The 16,748-nt window shown below is 61.7% G+C and overlaps 2 protein-coding genes across 2 annotated transcripts; both read left to right on the forward strand.

Annotated features, from left to right (window-relative positions):
* The first annotated feature begins 704 nt into the window (after positions 1 to 704).
* On the forward strand, positions 705 to 8,979 carry INTS15 (integrator complex subunit 15). Its single transcript, XM_056128519.1, has 6 exons — positions 705 to 966; positions 1,153 to 1,374; positions 4,001 to 4,166; positions 6,198 to 6,722; positions 7,393 to 7,432; positions 8,708 to 8,979. The coding sequence occupies exons 1-6, from the start codon at positions 775 to 777 to the stop codon at positions 8,907 to 8,909; spliced, it is 1,347 nt and encodes a 448-aa protein (XP_055984494.1). The 5' UTR covers positions 705 to 774; the 3' UTR covers positions 8,910 to 8,979.
* Positions 8,980 to 12,350: 3,371 nt separating this feature from the next.
* ZNF853 (zinc finger protein 853) lies at positions 12,351 to 16,390 on the forward strand. Its single transcript, XM_056128320.1, has 3 exons — positions 12,351 to 12,583; positions 13,050 to 13,162; positions 14,952 to 16,390. Exons 2-3 carry the CDS (start codon positions 13,078 to 13,080, stop codon positions 16,388 to 16,390), a joined length of 1,524 nt encoding a protein of 507 aa, XP_055984295.1. The 5' UTR covers positions 12,351 to 12,583; positions 13,050 to 13,077.
* Positions 16,391 to 16,748: the final 358 nt, after the last annotated feature.

The following is a 16,748-nucleotide window of genomic DNA, read 5'->3' on the forward strand; positions in this document are numbered from 1 at the left end:
TACTCTCGGTGGTTAAATGGAAGGAAACAGGTTAGCCAAGCCCCGCGGTTGGTATAGTAGGAAGCTGCCCGCTGCCCCCCCTCCGTGGCTCCCTGGGCGGGAGGGGGAGGCTGGGGCCCCACTCGTGCACACCTGGGCCTGCCCAGACGCTGCCCTCCCGTGGCCCTCCCTGAGCCTTTGCGGCCTTATTTAAAATTCCCACCGCGACGGGTGTGGGAACATTGTCCTACCGAAACCTGATCATGGGCAACTTTGTAACTATCTATCTCAAGTTGATTGAATAAAGTATTTTTCTAGAAGATGAATGAATATCCCTCAGTAAACCCTTACAGCTTGACGGGCGCCGGGCCCGAGGGCGGGCCGGTTCCTGGAAGGATAGGGGGTGCAGACGCGGAGCGGGTGGGGCCCGGGAGAGGGGGGGAGGGGCGGGGTGGAGTCTCGCGGCGGGCGCGGGCGGGGCCGAGGGAAGCGGGGCGGAGTCTCGCGGCGGGGAGCGGGGCGCGCCCCCTCCCACGGGCCGCCAGGGGGCGCCCTCCCGGGCGGCGGGCTCGGCCGGCGCTTGGCCCCTGCGGGCCGCCGTCGCGCGCTCGGGTTCGGCCGCGGTTCCGCTCCGCGGCGCCGGCTGCCGGGGCTGTCGGGGGGCGCCGCCGTCGCAGCGGGGGTGGCCTCGGGCCGGCGCGGGGGGCGCGGGGCGCGGCGGCCGGGGCCGGGCCGCAGCGTCTTTGTGCGGGCGGCGGCGGCGGCGGCGGCGGCGCGGGCGGGAGGGGCCGCGCCATGAGCGACATCCGCCACTCGCTGCTGCGGCGCGACGCGCTGAGCGCGGCCAAGGAGGTGCTGTACCACCTGGACATCTTCTTCAGCAGCCAGCTGCAGAGCGCGCCGCTGCCGCTCGTGGACAAGGGCCCCGTGGAGCTGCTCGAGGAGTTCGTGTTCCAGGTGCCCAAGGAGCGCGGCGCGCAGCCCAAGGTGCGGCGGGCGCCCCGCACGCCTGGCAGCCGCGCGCCCCCCCCCCCGCCGAGCGCCCCCCTAGCGCACGCAGCCCCCGCGGCGGGGCGGGGGGCGCGGCGGCCCCCGGAGGGGGGCGGCCGGACGTCCCACGAGCACGTGGAAGCCGAGCTCCCGTCTGACCGCCTCCCCGCGTTTGTCTTCCAGAGATTGAATTCGCTCCAGGAGCTCCAACTTCTTGAAATCATGTGCAATTATTTCCAGGAGCAAAGCAAGGACTCTGTCCGGCAGATTGTTTTCTCGTCCCTTTTCAGCCCTCAGGGGAACAAAGCCGACGACAGCCGCATGAGCCTGCTGGGAAAGCTGGTGTCCATGGCGGTGGCCGTGTGCCGGGTCCCCGTGCTGGAGTGTGCGGCCTCCTGGCTCCAGGTACTGCCCCGAACTGCCGCGTGCCCTTCCGTCGCCTTGTCCACCCGTCCCGTCCCGTCCGTCCCCCCCCCCCCGCCCTTCGCGTCCCCGCCGGCCGTTCCGCGGGTCCGGCGGTGGGTCTGGCGGTCCCTCCTGCAAGCAACTACTTCTCGTGGTTCCTAAATTGCCAGAGAAACCGCGAAAAGACCCCCAAGCTGAGCGTCCCTGTTGAGATCCAAGACGTTGTGGAAACAGCTGCATGGGGGAAACTAGCATGTCACTTTTTGTTTCAATAAGGGCACTCCCAGCGGTGCCATCAGGGGCCACAGGGCGGTGCTCAGTGGCTGGTCAGGGCCATCAGACTCATAGTGCTTGGTAATTTGCTCAGCCCCTACTTACTGCTTGAACCACGGCCCTCTGCTAAAGTTAGGATATTTTTTTGTTTTGTTTTGGTGTCACACCCTGCGGTGCTCAGAGGTCACTCTTGGTCAGTTTCAGGGGTGCCAGGGATCAAACCCGGGGTGACTGCACGTAAGGCAAACACCTTACCTCTCTTTAGCCCCTAAAGTTAGGATATCAAAGGCCATTGTCAGAGGCAGAGAAGTATGGAGGGGTGGAGAGTATGTAATAAAACTTATCATATGCAGGACCCTTGGTCATCCCGGGTTCTGCCAGGGGTCCCAGCACCAGCAGCTGTACCCCCAAATCAAATAGAGGAAGAGAGCACTGTCAGTGAGCTACTTGTTTGCCCATTCCCGGCTAGGGTGGTGAGTACACGATTCTTTGCTTTGTTCCAGAGAATGCTGGAAAGTTACTGGCTCTCGTGGTGGCTGTGAGCTGTCCAGTGTCCAAGGGGAAAATGGCTCTTTGGGGCCAGGGAGCTAGTTTAAAGTGCTGGTCCTGAGTCCAGAGCCAAGTACAGTGGGTCGGTGCTTGCCTTACACGTGGCTGACCCAGATTCGATCCTGAGCATCCCATATGGCTCCCAAACACTTCCAGGAGTAACCCCTGAGTATTGCTGAGTGTGACCCTCAAACCCAAAAAAGTGCTGGTCCACAGGCTCTGTCTGCTGAACCCAGGTTTGATCCCCGGCAGCAAATCGTCCCCAGTACAGTAGAGGGACGGGCACTGGCAGTTCTGAGCACCAGCAGGTGTGGCAAACAAAACAAAAGCCTAAACTTTATTCAAATGATAAAGTCCAAACAACTGACATTTGCTATATGGATTCTTCAGAGAGGGCATTTTGGGAAATCCGTTGTTTTTGTTCCTCAGTGTCTTTGAGAATTCACGTAGGCGGTAACTCAGAGATTTGCTTTAATATTTTTTGTAGTTTGTTATTTTTGGCCCACCCCAGCAGTGCTCAGGGATTACTCTTGTGGGCTTGGGGGACCATATGGGGTCCTGGGGATCGAACATGGGTTGCCTGCATGCAGGGCGAGTGCCCTACCCATTGTACTATCACTCAGGCCCCGTGCATTAATTTTTTTGTTTTTCTTTTTGGGTCACACCCGGCGCTGCACAGGGGTTACTCCTGGCCCTGCACTCAGAAATTACTCCTGGCGGCACTCGGGGGACCATTTGGGATGCCGGGGATCGAACCCGGGTCGACTGTGTGCAAGGCAAGCTCCCTACCCAATGTACTCTCACCCTGGTGTTAATTTTTAAGTTAACTATTGACATTTAGTTTTGTAAGACTGCTTCCTTTACTAGGGTTTGAAATGAAATGAAAATTTTTAAACTTGGTTAAATGTTCCTATAATATCGTAAACTTGTAGCTAGCAGTATTGACGGGGTGGGGGGCACCCTCAGCGATGTTGAGGAGCTACTCTTGGCTCAGTGCTCTCCCCTGCCCTCCCTCAGCCTCTACAATGTATGTTGTAGTCTGTGTCACCAGGTGAGCATCTGGACAAAATTCAGGTGCCTGAATTACATCAGCCTGGGTTTGCCCAGCTGCCCTGTGGGGGTCTGGAGCTACAGCATCCCCACCGCTTGTGGGCTGATTCTCTGCGGGAGGGGGGTGTTCGTTGTTGACCTTGACCTCGTAGGAAAGTCAGGTTTAGAGACTAGTTCATCTTACAGCTCTCCATGTGCCCCTTGGGCCCCCCCCCAGGCAGCTTCTTGTGGGCGAGGGTGGGGTAAGTGCTAGCTGGGGTGTCAGCCTGCAGTTCCCCTGACAGCCCCAAGGGGCGCTGGAGCTGCAGCGCCTCCATTGCTGGGGGTCCTGACCTCTGCCTGGGGCACCCTGGTAGAGAGGGTGACAAGGGGGATTTGGGAGATTACAAAGTGAGCCAGGGAGCGACAGCATAGCGGGGCGGGTGCGCTCCACATCCCTCCATCCCTAAGTGCAGAGCCAGGAATGAGCTGAGTGAGCCCTGAGCGCCACCTGTGTGCCCCCAAACCAGAACAGAACCGGAACCGGGACTGACGGGGCGGGGCAGAAGGAACGGCCTTGCTGTGTGGGTCCTCCCCGGCTTGGCTGTGGTCCCACCAGGAAGCCACACAGGGACAGGTGGTGGTGCTGGCTGCCTTGGAGGCTTTGTCAGCCACTGCACAAAGTCGCTGTCTTCTCTGCCTGCACGGGGGACCTGCAGTGGACACTGGCCAGGACTGGCTGCTGCCCGCCTCAGGTACCTGTGTGTCTTTGCAGCGGACACCCGTGCTCTACTGTGTGCGCCTGGCCCGGGCCCTGGTGGACGATTACTGCTGCCTGGTGCCCGGCTCTGTGCAGACGCTGAAGCAGATCCTCAGCGCCAGCCCGCGCTTCTGCTGCCAGTTCCTCACGGCCGTCACCGCTCTCTACGACCTGTCCTCGGGTAAGGCCTGTTCCAGAGGGCGCACTAGCAGGCTCCCGCTGTCTCTTGCTTTTCTCTTGCTTTAGAGGCGGTGCTGGGGGCCCAGAGATGAAAGGTGGGCTGTGCTCTCTGCTCGAGCTGCAGCTTGCCACCCCCCCAAATCCCCGGTTGACTTTTCATCCTCATGTCTCACTCAGAACAAGCCCAGAGCTACCGTGGCCACACACCGAGCCGCGGCTCCCAGACCCTCGTTGGCACTTACTGATTCCTGTGATTTTTATTTTTTTGCAGAGGGAGAGGGGAGAGGAGCACAGCCAGCAGTGCTCAGGGTTACCCCGGCTCTGTACGCAGGATCACTCCTGGCAGTGCTCGGGGGCCATGTGGGATTTCCAGGATGGAGTCCAGGTGGGCTGCGTGCAAGGCCAGTGCCCACCTGTGATCCTGTTGCTCTGGCCGCCCCATGCTTTGGTGTGCCACCCCAGCTGTGCTGGGAGGGGAGGGGGCCGCTACCCCACAGCTGCCAGTGGTGCCCGCAGCCAAGCGCCAGGGGCCGTGTGCATAGCTCCGACCCAAAAGCATCCAAGCCTTCACTTCCTACCATCAGCTGATTATTCCTCCGCCCTAGTACACACTCACAAAAAGCTCTTTTCTGGGGCTGGAGAGAGGGCAGGGTTAAGGGCCTTGCCTGGCTGCCCGCCCGCCTGGGTTTGTTCCCCCAGAACTGCGGGGCATGAGCCATACCGCATTGTAGGCCCTTGCACTGAACTGCTGCAGACTGAGCACGACTGAGACATGCCCTAGTTCCTCCTGGAGGCCCCCCCCTCCAAAAAAAATAAACATCATTATCCTGAGCAGTCTGCTGCCACCCTGCACCCCCGCACCGAGCACACGTCTCTAAAGACGCTTCTGGCGCGTGCAAGATGGGTCCTTGCAGACACCCTGCCGTCTCCCACGGGGTCTCACAACAGCTCTCTGCTTCCCATCGGGGAGGGTGTCAGGAGAATTGAACACCAAGTGTCATTTGTGCCACACAGCTGCCAGGACTCCCATCACCATGTACCAGAAAGAAGGGCCTGGGCCACCTTGGCTGTGTGGGACTCGCGCCTGGCCAGCTGACTGCAGGCTTCTTCACGGAAAGGGCTCCAGGACCCCTTGAGGCTGCGGGGGCGCCGACCCGGAGGTCTGGCTTCCTGCTGAGGGGGCCCTGCTGCCCACTTTGAGGGGACAGGCAGGCTCCTCCTGAGTCTGCCCCCCTGCCTCTGCTTCCCAGTGTTCTGGACTCTGCGGTTTTGGAGATGGAGCCAGGGCCTGGTACAGCCCAGCCATGTGCTTTGTTCTTTTTTTTTTTTTCCCTTGCTTTTATTTATTTATTTTTTTGGTCACACCAAGCAATGCACAGGAGTTACTCCTGGCTCATGCACTCAGGATATATCCCCTGGCGGTGCCTGGAGGACCATAAGGGATGTTGGGAATTGAACCCGGGTCGGCCGCGTGCAAGGCAAATGCCCTACCCATTGTGCTATCGCTCCCTTTTTTTTTTTTTTTTAAACATGCTTTGTTATTAAGCCCCACACCAAACCAGAGTGTCCCAAGCCCTGGGGTCTTTGCAGTGGCCCATGTGGACTGAGCTGCTGAGACTGGCTCTGCTTCCAGATGGTTCTGGGAATGGGGTCGCAGGCCTGGGGGCCAGCATCCTGCAAAGTGCCAAAAGGGAAAAGGCCCTCCCAGATGGCCCACCGCCACTGGGCCGAGTGAAGGCAGGCAGGTGAGTGGAGGACGGGTTGGCAGACAGCTCCGGTTGGTACAGGAGCTGTCCCCCACCCAGCCTTGCTCTGGGGGCCAGGTCTGAGAGTTTAGTGGTTGGTCCCTGCTCAGTGCACAGTGCTCGAAACACAGTGTCCGGGCTGGGATTTGCAGTACTTGTCTCGGCTCCACTGCCTGCATTGTGCCAGACGGCTCTGGTACCCAGGTCACAGTCCCGAAGAGGGGATGGGTCCCGCATGCACCCAGGGACCCTTCTCACTGCAGCTGGTCTCTGTCTCTTGTCTGCAGATGACCTCGTCCCGCCCTTGGACTTGCTTGAAGTGACCGTGAGCTGGATTTTCGAAGACCCCCGGCTGACCCTCATCACCTTTTTAAACACCCCCATCGCGGCCAGCCTCCCCATCGGCTTCCTGGAGCTGACGCCGCTCACGGGCTTGATCCGCTGGTGCGTGAAGGCACCCCTGGCGTACAAGAGAAAGAGGAAGGCCCCCGTGTCCAACGGCCACGCCAGCACCAAGGCTGCCAAGGAGTCTGCGGGGCCGGACAGAGACTCGCACCTCCTGTACTCCAAACTGCACCTGAGCGTCCTGCACGGCCTCATGATGCTGCAGGCGCACCTGACTGAGAAGAACCTGTACGGGCGCCTGGGGCTGGTCCCCTTCGACCACATGGTGCCGCTGGTGGAGGAGGTCAACCGGCTGGCAGATGAGCTGAACCCCCTCAATGCCTCCCAGGAGATCGAGCTCGCGCTCGATCGCCTGGCGCAGGCCCTACAGGTGGCCATGGCCTCGGGGGCCCTGCTGTGCACGAGAGGTGGGTGACGCGGGGACGGGAAAGTGTGGCTCCACGGAGCTTGCTCAAGGCCGACTCCTGGCTCTGTGCTCGGGGATCTCACTCTTGGCGGGACCTGGGAAACACTCTGGGGGGCTGGGGATGGAACCAGGGTCAGAGCGCTCGAGGCCAGCGCTCCACCTGCTGCTCCATCTCTCTGGTCCTCACATATTTGCTCACAGCAGTAACAGGAGTGGGGAGGGGGAGCATCCCAGGTACGACAGGTTTGCACTGTGGCTTCTGTCCTTTCCTCAGGTGGTCACCCGGGACTCCCTGTTCTGGGCTGAGCACTAGCTCTTGAGTCCTGAGCTAGTGCACAGAGGCAGGTGTCAAGGTCTGTGAGTTTCGATACCGTGACTCACGGGCCTGCTGACCGCCGCCTCTGGCTTTTGTGTCCCCAAGCTGGTGCTGTCGCCAGGGAATGACTTGGTGTGGGCAACCTGCCTTCCCCCTGGGCACCCCCCCCCCCCCCGCCGTGTTGTGCCCAGGAGCAGGGGGCCATAGTTGCCCGCCTTCCTGAGTGCCACGTTCTGTGCGGCCTCGGTCACTAGGTCTCTTTTCATGGTGCGGGGGATGTGTGGGCAGAACGTTCCTGCCCCGCTGGTGACGCAGAGGCCGCTCCATCTGTCCCTTGTCACCTTCTCCTTTGCAGATGACCTGAGGACCCTGTGCTCCAGGCTACCCCACAACAAGTGAGTGTCCTTGGCCTGTGTGCGGGGCAGGGGGCACATCCCCCCGGTGGAATGGGCCTCTGGGAGTCGTGGTGGGAGGGCTCATGAGCTGGGTCAGTGTCGGTGTGGAGCTTACCCCAGGCTGCAGCACTGCAGAGTCAGACCCCAGCTCCGGTGCTGGACGGAGCCAGACCCTGGCCCTAGTACTGGTTTGGAGCCGAGCTATGGCCGGGGCTGGTTCGGTTGTGCCTTGGCTGCAGACTCTGAATTCGGCTCTGCCCATGGCCTGCTATGATGGCTGGACATCTCTTGGCCTCAGTGTCCCCCTGTAAAGTGGGGCCAGTGGTCTCGGGCTTGGCGTGGGGGTGCTCCATGAGTGGAGTTGCAGCACCCTCGTGAGCGGTGGTGGAGAAGCTGGTGGCTGCTGGCCTGGTTGTTCGGAGCAAGGGCAACCTTGGGGAAAGGCCTCACTGCCCACAGCTGCCTCAGTTCCCTCCAGAAAGCCAAGGAGGCCGTTTCCCAGCAGATGAGGGTGTGTTTGTGTGTCTGTGTGTGTCTGTACAGTCCCAGGATCCGGCCCAGGCCCATATCCTGCCATGGAGCTGCTGTGCCATCAGTGGCCCCGGTGTTCTGATGTCGCACCCAGAGCAGGGCCTTCTCAGGTGTGGCAGGATGCGGGCCCCTGTGACCCTGTTCTCCTGTCCTAGCCCCTCGGGCAGCGTTGAGCTTTCTTGCCCACTGCTTACAGGAGAGCAGTGCCCGGGGGCTGCTCCGCAGTGCTCAGGGGCTACCCAGGAGGAAGAGGCATCTGGGGCGTCACTGGGCCAGGCAGGCAGTGTCCACGGAGTGCTCTGGGGACAGGCTGGGTGGGACCAGAAACTTCTGTAACCTGCAGGCGGAAGCCTCGGAGCACCCCTCCCCCACCACTGTGGCAGTGTTGGGGAGCAGTGAGGCTCTGGGGCACTCCAGGACCCGCGTGAGAGGGGACACAGGACAGGCGAGGCCTGGGAGAGTGGGGGGTCAGTGCAGCCTCTGGGTCAGGGTCACTGAGAGGCCAGCATCTGGGAGAGCCTGGCTTGGGGCCTCGGGCAGTTCGGGTGGGCAGTAGAGATGGGGTCCCTGCAGTTCCCGGCCTTATCCCCTGCTCCAAGGGCCCCCACCAGAGCCCCCGGGCTGCCCCTGATACATGGGGCGCCACCCCTCCTCCCCTTGAATTTTCTCACCAGAGGGTTCCACCGTGGACAGGGAAACCCCAGCCCAGTGGCCAGGCCCTGACCTGTGTCCTTGTGTTCACAGCCTCCTCCAGCTGGTGATCTCGGGACCAGTGCAGCAGTCCCCCCACACGGCGCTGCCCCCTGGATTCTACCCACATATCCACACGCCGCCGCTGGGCTACGGGACGGTGCCGGCGCACCCTGCAGCGCACCCGGCGCTGCCCTCGCACCCAGGACACGCCTTTCTCTCGGGCATGACCTTCCCATTCCGGCCCATCCGCTAAGGCTCAGCGGGCTTGTGCAGAGAAGAGACAGCGGCAACCTGCCCGGCACAGACCCGCACAGACCCCGACCCAGCCTGGCCCACCCGCGAGGTCCAGAAGGGATGGAAGGGAGAGGGGAGCCCCGCCGCGGTGTTGGTAGACACAAGCGCTGGGTGCAGAGGAGGGCGCAGCGCCCCCCGCCCCAGCCGCGGCTCTCAGGGGCTCCAGCCAGCCAGAGGCCTGGGGGGTGACTCCACCTCCAGGAAAGGAGCTTCTCCATTTTATTGGGGTCTCTAGACTTTCCTTACGGCAAATAAATTTTTTTCTAAACAGTTTGGTGGGCTTGACGGGCAGGTCTGTGCAGTGTCCGGGTTCGAGCCGTGCTGCTCCACAGTCCAGCCCGCCCAGTTTGCCCAGAGCAGGGGCCTGTGCGCTCCTCACGGACACTCAGGTATTCACCCACGTAGGCTCAGCGGTTATTCAAGTGAAAATCCAGAAAGTCGCCCATAGTGGAGCACTGGGCAGCCAGGCGGTGTCCGTACGGGACACTGGGCAGCTGTGGTCAGTTAGGGAGCAGGGTCCCTTGAAGAAGAACCCCCAGAGGCTGTTAGCCAGAGCATCCGGTGCTGCCATTTTTGCCACTCAGGCTGTGGCCCGTGAGTATTGCCAGGACCGGTGAGTTAGCTAGAGGGGGTGGGGTGTGACTTTTATGCTATATTGGGTTTGGGGGGCTCTGCAGCAATGCAGCACAGAACAGTGCTCGCTCCCTTCTGGGCAGTTCCCCCTTGGCTGCGCTGCGGGTCACCCAACCCAGGGTCATTCTGAGCCATGCACTCAGTTCCTTCCAACCACCTCCCCTGACCCTGCACCATAGTTTCTTTTTTTGGGGCGGGGGGCGGGGCACCCAGTGATGCTCAGGGATTATTCCCAGCTCTGTATTCAGGAATAACTCCTGGTGGTCTCAGGGCCATATAGGATGCCAGGGATTGATCCTAGGTCGGTCACATGCAACGCAAGTGCCCACCCCCCTGTGCTATCACTGGCTCATACCCATGCCCTATTATTTTTTGTCTTTTTGGGTCATACCCAGCGATGCACAGGGGTCACTCCTGGCTCTGCACTCAGGAATTACCCCTGGCAGTGCTCAGGGGACCATATGGGATGCTGGGAATTGAACCCGGGTCGGCCGTGTGCAAGGCAAACGCCCTACCTGCTGTGCTATTGTTCCAGCCCCCATGCCCTATTTTCTTGATTAAGAAATGGGTATTGGGGATCTGAGGAAGAGCACAGCAGGTAGGGAACTTGAACGAACTGACCCCGATTCAGTCCTTGAGCACTGCTGTTGTGCCCCCCAAACTCCCTCCCCCGCCCCCCCCGCAAGCCTTTGGAATCTAAGGGACAGTGCTGGGAGTCCAGTGGTGCAAAGTGCAGTCATTTGGCAAGGAAGCTGCCTGCCCAGCAGCTGTGAGGCCATGAAGTGTTGTACTGCTGAGAGCACTGTCCTATGAGCTCTTCCCTTTCCACTCAAGCATTCCCCCAAATTCCAGTCACCACATTGCTGTGGCAAGCTTCAATCCTGTAAAGGGATTTGATATTTACTTTGTTATGGGGCCACACCCAGCGATGCTCAGGGGTTACTCCTGGCTCTGTACTCAGGAGTCTCTCCTGGCACTGCTCAGGGGACCATATGGGATGCTGGGGATGGAACCCAGGTCAGCGGCATGCAGGGCAAGCACCTATTTTCGCTGTTTTATCTCTGGCTCTGAAAAATTCAGTTACACATTTTTTTTTTCAATTAGAGCCAGAGAGATAGCACAGGAGGTGTGGTACTTGCCTTGCACGCAGCCAAGCTGGGTTTGATCCCCAGGTCCCTTGAGTCTGCCAGGAATGATCCGAGCCCAGGCAGGAGCAAGTCCTGAGCACAGTCAGGTGGAACCAGAAAAGCATTAAAGTTTTTCAGTTAAATTGAAAATATTCTAGGAGTCAGGGCTGGACACCCTGACGTTGACCTCTAGCACCAGTGGGTTTGGCCTGGTGGCCCCCACACTACAGGGCCAAAGCTGCACTTCTGACCTGAGCAGTGAGTGTCCAGGCTGCACAGCCCAGCAAGGGTGGCTGCAGTGGCCCTGTACTCCCACCTTGGTTGGAGAGGAGCCTAAAGGGATGGTACTGGCGGTCAAGGTTTCTGGGTTTAGCTGCCAAGTATGAGGCCAGTTTTTGGCCCAGGCAAGGACTGGAGGAAGAGGGCTGACCCTCCTCCCAGAGCTCCTCAAGAATCGGGTCGGGGGACCCCTGTCTGGCCAGGCGCCTCCTGGGAAAGTCATTCCTGCCTGTTCTCAGTGCATTTTGTTCCAGAACAGTGAGCAGGCTGCAGTGAAGGAGGACTTGGCGGCCACTGCCAATGGACACATGTTCAGAGAACCCGGAACCAAGTGACTGGGGCCAGATTTATAAAGCACGTTGTGCTGAGGCATAAAAGACATGAGGAATGTCAGGGACAAGGAAACGGGGAGCTGTCAGGCAGCTCTGACCTCATGCAGTCGGCACCCCTCTGGGAAGAAACACAGCAAGATTCAGCAGTCGGGCTGGAGGACGGTAGAACGGTAGAACGGGAGGGCACGGACCTTGCATACAGCCAGCCTGGGTGTGATCCGCAGCACACACAGGGTATCCCAAAGCCTCCTGCAGTGATCCTTGAGGAGAGCCAGGAATAAGCCCTGAGCACATAATGCAGTTCTCCAAAAAAGCAAATGTTTTAAGTCACGCATTTGGGGCCAATAAGGTGGCTCAGAGGGCTGAGCATGTGGTTTGACCCCCTAGCACCCCATGTTCCTCTGAGCATTGAGCTGGGAGTTGCAGGCTGGGAAGTGCCTTCCAACACCTTACACCCCCACACCAGATGGCACTTGAGAGGCCACTTAAGTGGTGCTCACACTCAGGGACAGTACCCCCTAGCATCGGGCCACACTCTTGAGCCACCTGCACTGTAAGGTAGTGATTAGCCCCCAGTCATTGCTGGAAGCCCCCCTCCCCACTCTTCACCTCCTGCTATTTCCTCCAAAGTCCCGCTGTCCCCCTGATGGACAGGTCCTGCCCCTATGTCCCTCTCAGCTTGTGGAGAAGGCTGCAGCCCCGGTGAGGGACAGGCGGACGCCCCACACTTCATTACTTTTGGGGGTGTCTCCAGAGAATGTGAGGACCCTGACCAACTGGGCGGGGAAGAAACAGTCAAGTGTGTGGGGGGCGGTACTGAGATGTCTCCAGCGCACTCCTGACAACGCGCCCCGCCTGCCTCCTGCCAGCCTGCCCCGGAGGAGGCCGGAATGGGCGGGGCGGCGGGTCCGGGGTCCAGGGCTGGGGTGGCGGGGGCGGGAGCGTCCCCGCGTCCCCGCGCCCCGGGCCGGGAAGGGTTAAGCCCACCGAGCTGGCGGCGGCCTAGAGCGGCGGCGGCGGCCAGGGCGCGGGGCGCGGGGCGGGGGAGAGGATGCGGCGGCCGTGGGGGACTTCCTGTGCCGGCCCCGCCGCGCCCCCCGCGCCCCGGGGCGGCCCCGCAACTTCTGCGCCCGAAGTCGCCGGCCCAGGCCGGGCCCGGGGCGCCCGCGGCTCCGACGCCCGCCGCGTGGACGCGCCCTCGCCCCGCGGCCGCCGCTGACCACACCTCCCGGCTGCGGGGACGCCCCGTCATGCGGCGCCAGGTGAGCGGGACCCAGGCGCGAGGCGTGGTCACCTCGGCAGGGACGGGCCGCGGGACGCCGGGGATCCTCATCCTCCGTGGCAGGCGGACATCGCCAGTTTTGTGGCGTGGGGGTACTTGGGAATCTGCACCCCGGGGAGCTGAGGGCTTCCTCGACGCACCTGATCGAGAACCCAGTTGGTGGCTGGGAGGGCTGAGCCGCCCCCCCAACCCCCAGCGACTGGAGGCTGAGTGGCACTTGTCAGTGCCTTGCAGGGACCCGGGAATGTGACCCACCTCTTGGTGTCCCCCCCAGGTCCCGCTGCCTCCCCTTCCCGATCAGGGGCCACCTCATGGGGACTGCCTGTGTGCTGGACCGGACGCTGCCTTCCACTGTCAGGGGTGGGGCTTCACGAGGGGCCCCAGGGAGAGGTGGCGGGTCTGGGGGCTCCGGTGCCCCCCCAGCTGAGCGCCGCTTCCTCCCTCAGCACCGCTGGCCTCCTGGATGTGACCCAGATGGCGCTAGGAGCGGCCGCACAGACCATGGTGCTGAAGTTGCAGAGTCTGAAGGATGGGGTCCCGGCGCCTGGGTTCCTCTCAGGTGAGGAGCTGGGGGCGGGCGCAGGCGGCTCCCAGCCCACCACATGGATGCATTCCTTCAGCGGACCACGTTAGCAGCACCCACCGTCCTTGGACCGCACGTTCCTGGATGGGATGGCCTTTCCCCCTCTTCTCTTCCACCGTTTTCCCAACCTTTCACACCCCCCTCTTTTTAGCTCAGAGGCAAATGTGGCCTTGCTAGAACCTTCTAGAACCTAAAGAAGTTGGGTTCTGGTTTTGAGTGTGACGCTGAATGGAGCATGAAAAGGCTGAAGGGGCACTGAATGCTTAGAAAGGGAACCAGGGCCTAGCAGAGGGCACTGCTGCTTTGGAGTATCCCCCCAGTTAGAGGCGACTCCTCTTTATACAGGAACTCCCCGGAGGACAGTCCATGCTGACTTTTCTGGAACTTGGTGGTGTGTGTTGCTAAGATTGTTGCCCACACGGGGGTTGTGCCATTTCTGGAGGTGCGGGATGCAGTGGGTCTCCGTGAGGTGCGGGACTTGTCGGGGGCAGATGTTCAGGTCTGCCACCTACAGTCTCCCACTGGGGTAGACATGCAGGGACCTCGCGCTCACACACCCGTGTGTCTCTGCAAAGGGCGTTTGTAGGGTTTGAGGAGATCAGCTGGTTCCTGGGGCTGGAAAGAGTGCGGTGGGCTAGGTGCTTGTCCTGTGTGAGTTGGACCCAGCCCAGTTTTCTGGCACTGCTGAGCCAGAAGTCAGTCTAAGCCCCATCATCTGTGGTCCAGAAACGAAAATAAAAGCAAATCAATTGTTTCCTGGGAAAGTGGCCGGAATGATTCAAACCACAGCTTTTCATTAGCAACAGGAAAACTTGTAGGGCAGCAGGTGATGGTCAGCCCATGGGGGCCTCGGGGTGGCTGAAACTCAGGCTCCTGCCCCAGACTTCGTTGGTGAGGAGCATGTGAGCTTGGGGAGGAGCACTAGGGTGGGGGGGGAGCACAGGAGGTAGCAAGGAGGACCGTGGCTCTGCTCTACTGGGGTCCAGGCACTCAGGCCACCTCCTGGAGTCCTACCCAAGCTGGGGGTGCTGTCTCTGAGCTGACCCAGTTTGGCCTGAAAAGAGGCCCCTGTGGCTGCCCGGTGTCCTGGCGTTTGTGATGTTCAGAAAGCGCAGTGGCAGTACTTCCGGGTACCTTGGAGGGTCTTCTTCATTCTTTTTTGGAGGGTTGGGCCACGCCTGGCTGTGCTCAGGGATTATTCCCTGCTCTGTGTTCAGGGATCAGTCCTGCAGAGCCCGGTACCCTGTACCCTGTGCAGTGCTGGGGATTGAACCCGGGACAGCTCTGTGCAATGCAAGTACCAGACCTACTGTGCTGGTTCTCCAGCCCCAGACTGTTTATTTCTGCCAAAGAAAGTGAGTTGCATTGACTTATGGGGCCCCCCTCCAGCATAGACTTGACCATAGCAGTGATGAGGGAACTGCAACAAGTGTGCTGAAGTGCAGAGGGGGATGGTGTGCAGACCCCAGCACTCACGAGTCACTGCCAAGGCCGGGGCACATTGGAGATAGGTCAGAGGAGGGATTGAGAACTGGGGTTCAGGGTCCTGGACAGCTCTCCCTGGATTTATTTCAGGCCAATCCTGCATCTCTGGGCTTTCCCATTTCTCTTCCTGCTTTGCAGCCACTATTTAAACCAGTATTTTGGGGCCCCCGCTCAGACTTTAGTAATGTCCCCCACGCTGCCCATGCAGGGATGGAGAGCTAGAGGTCTGGAGGAGAGAGCCACCCGGTGACCTTGCTCTTGGCTTCCTGTAATCCCACAGGTGGCAGCGGTGGGAGAGAGAGTCAGGAGGAAGAGGCCCAGGAGCGGCGCACCAGCGCCCCCCAGCGGGCGGTCTTAGTCCCAACGGAGGCCGGTGACACCTCCAAGAAGGCGCCCCCAGAGCGGCAGGCGGAGCAGCAGGCACGGCCAGGGTGCTGGCCAAAAGGGCCCCAACCGCTGCGCCCTCCACAACAGCTCCTGCAGCACGGAGAGGACAGGGAACAGCCGCAGCAGCAAGAACACCTGGAGCCGCAGAAGCAGGGACAGTTAGGGTGGCGCCAGCGACGGCAGGGACAGGCTCTTCAGCTACTGAGACAATCGCAGCGACAGTCAGCGCAGCAGGAGCAGCCGCTGTCCCAGACGCAAGAACAGTTCCAGTTGCATGGAGCACAAGCGCAAGAACAGTTAGAGCCGCGGCCGCAGCAGCGGGAACCGGCACAGCGGCGGCGGCTGCGGCTGCAGGATGCGCGGATACAGCAGCCCGAGGAGGAGGAAGAAGAGGTGGAGCTGGAGCTCTTGCCCGTGGACGCGGGGTCCGAGCAGGAGCAGGAGCTCGAGCGGCAGCGGGAGCAGCGGCAGCTCCAGCTCAGACTCCAGGAGGAGCTGCAGCAGCTGGAGCAACAGCTGGAGCAGCAGGAGCTGCAGCTGGAGCTGACGCCGGTGTCCCCAGGGCCCCCGCCGCAGGAGCTGCAGCTGGAGCTGACCCCCGTGTCCCCCGAGCTGCAGCTGGAGCTGGTGGCCGCGGCGGCGGGTGACCGAACCTCCTCCGAGCCCGGGACCCCGGCGGCCGTCATGGTGGCGCCCCCGGGCTACGTGGTGGTGCAGGAGCTGATGGTGCTGCCGGCCGTGGCGGCCGCGCCCGCCCTGGTAGCCATCCCGGGCCCGGCGGGCAGCGCCGCCCTGACGCCCGCCCGGCAGCGGCGCCGGCGCGCCCGGGACCGGCCGACCATCTGCGGCGAATGCGGCAAGGGTTTCGGCCGCAGCACTGACCTGGTGCGCCACCAGGCTACGCACACGGGCGAGAGACCGCACCGCTGCGCTGAGTGCGGCAAGGGCTTCTCGCAGCACTCCAACCTGGTCACGCACCGGCGCATCCACACGGGCGAGAAGCCCTACGCGTGCGGCTACTGCGCCAAGCGCTTCAGCGAGAGCTCGGCGCTCGTGCAGCACCGGCGCACGCACACGGGCGAGCGACCCTACGCGTGCGGCGACTGCGGCAAACGCTTCAGCGTCTCGTCCAACCTGCTGCGCCACCGGCGCACGCACTCGGGCGAGCGGCCGTTTGCGTGCGAGGACTGCGGCGAGCGCTTCCGCCACAAGGTGCAGATCCGCCGGCACGAGCGCCAGCTGCACGGCGCGGGCCGCCCCCGGGGCCTCGGCTTGCTGCGCCCCCCGCGCGTGTCCCCCGGAGCCACCCCACGCCCCGCGCCCGCGCCCTGACCCCGCCGGGGCCGGCTGCAAGGTTCGTCCCATCCAGGATCGCCGGGTTGCTCCCCGACAGACACCCCAGAGCCCCCAGACCCTCCGTGGAAGACCGCCAGCGGCGGCTGAAACGGCATCCCTCTCGCCAGCCAGCGACCAGACTGTCCGGACATGTGCCTCCACCTGCAGAGGTGACAGTTGGTCACAGTAATCCGAGGCAAACCGGGGGTTCTAGGTGGGGGCGGGAGGGCAGAAAGTGCATCTGAAGAGGAGCTGGAGTGATAGAGCAGCGGATAGGGTGTTTGTCTTGCACAGGTTGGACCAGACCACCCTATATGGTCCCCGAGCCCGCCAGGAGTGACACCTGAGCACAGAG

Source organism: Sorex fumeus, unplaced genomic scaffold, assembly GCF_029834395.1.
Source record: "Sorex fumeus unplaced genomic scaffold, SorFum_2.1 ptg000064l, whole genome shotgun sequence".
In the NCBI taxonomy this organism is placed as follows: Eukaryota; Metazoa; Chordata; class Mammalia; order Eulipotyphla; family Soricidae; genus Sorex; species Sorex fumeus.

What these genes read in the sequence shown, in the direction of transcription:
- INTS15 (XM_056128519.1), top strand. Translation starts at nt 775, where the DNA reads ATGAGCGACATCCGCCACTCGCTGCTGCGGCGCGACGCGCTGAGCGCG. An exon ending in AGCGCGGCGCGCAGCCCAAG is followed by an intron (nt 967 to 1,152) that starts GTGCGGCGGGCG and finishes TTTGTCTTCCAG; the next exon opens with AGATTGAATTCGCTCCAGGA. An exon ending in GGCCCTGCTGTGCACGAGAG is followed by an intron (nt 6,723 to 7,392) that starts GTGGGTGACGCG and finishes TCTCCTTTGCAG; the next exon opens with ATGACCTGAGGACCCTGTGC.
- ZNF853 (XM_056128320.1), top strand. Translation starts at nt 13,078, where the DNA reads ATGGCGCTAGGAGCGGCCGCACAGACCATGGTGCTGAAGTTGCAGAGT. An exon ending in GGCGCCTGGGTTCCTCTCAG is followed by an intron (nt 13,163 to 14,951) that starts GTGAGGAGCTGG and finishes GTAATCCCACAG; the next exon opens with GTGGCAGCGGTGGGAGAGAG.